This window comes from Gobio gobio (genome assembly GCF_949357685.1).
Source record: "Gobio gobio genome assembly, chromosome: 23".
NCBI lineage: Eukaryota > Metazoa > Chordata > Actinopteri > Cypriniformes > Gobionidae > Gobio > Gobio gobio.
In genome coordinates this window covers 43,125,369-43,126,439 of record NC_137119.1, presented here as the reverse complement: position 1 = coordinate 43,126,439, position 1,071 = coordinate 43,125,369, and the positions used below count along the sequence as shown (strand labels likewise).

Sequence of the window (1,071 nt, the reverse complement as noted above, 5' to 3'; positions counted from 1 at the left end):
TTTGAAATTTTGCGAGCCCTGAAACCATCAGTTGGGTTAAAAATGTAATGTAATTCAACATTTTAACCCAAAGGCTGGGTTTGTCCATATTTGACTCAAATTTGGGTTATTAACTTGCACAAGCCTCTGTCACGTGTATCAGTGCATTTCTAATTCCATTTTTCTTATGCAATTGTTTCTATTTCAAGACGCCAATATAAAGGAAAATGGATTTGTGTGAGAAGATTATCCGCAAAAGTCAAGAGCTTCTTGAGCTGATGAAAGGCAACTTTCGAGCCACCAACAGTCTCATTGAGATTGTCAACACACACTTGGGTTCATCCTTCAGACCAATCGCCCTGGACGAGAAAGCCACTGTGAAGGAGAACTGTGATGTGATGATTAATCGTGTGAATCAGATCCAAGAAAAAGTCCAGGAGGTGAACGAGGAGCTGAAGGAGAAGCTGGAACCTGCGTTGTATGAGAGACTAAAAAAACATCCTCTAGATGCCCATAACTTTAGCAAAGTTAAATGTGCTCTTGCAGTAGTTTGTCAGATTTCAGCCGCTGTTTTAGTGACGTTTCTAATGAAAACGTCAATTCTGTCAGCCTTAACATGCACATGTGGTATCATTGCAGTCGGGGTATTTGCCAGCATTGTGCTTGGAGTGTTAATTGATATGGTTGTTTCCGCCATTATCTGGTTTTTTGAGCGTAGAAATCTCGAGGAGACCCTGGCAGAGTATGAGGTGGCTTTGGCAGAATTCAGACCAGCATCTGAAGAATACCAGGATGCCACAACCGAAGTCAAGGTTATACTTAAACTCTTAAAGAAGAAGTGAATTCATTTCCATGTTCATATCTGAGTGTAAACTTTAGCAAGTCACAGATTTCTGTTTGATTTATATTCATCTTTCCAGTTACAGAATACTCGTTTCTTTCTGTCTGGCAGAAATATTTGCTGTAATTGAAAATAACATGAAAATAATCACTTTGGTTTATACCTTATCTTATAATGTCATGCATCTTGTATTTCTGCATGACATTATTTGACTTGTAAAATAAAGGGAAAATGCTCAGAATCAGTTTCAA

General features: G+C 38.5%; 1 protein-coding gene across 1 annotated transcript; it reads left to right on the top strand.

The window, feature by feature from the left end:
- Window positions 1–206: 206 nt before the first annotated feature.
- On the top strand, window positions 207–821 carry LOC307120024 (single-pass membrane and coiled-coil domain-containing protein 3-like; the record flags this gene model as incomplete). The annotated part of the gene is made up of 2 exons (XM_079806850.1): window positions 207–531; window positions 619–821. The coding sequence occupies 2 exons, from the start codon at window positions 207–209 to the stop codon at window positions 819–821; spliced, it is 528 nt and encodes a 175-aa protein (XP_079662976.1).
- Window positions 822–1,071: the final 250 nt, after the last annotated feature.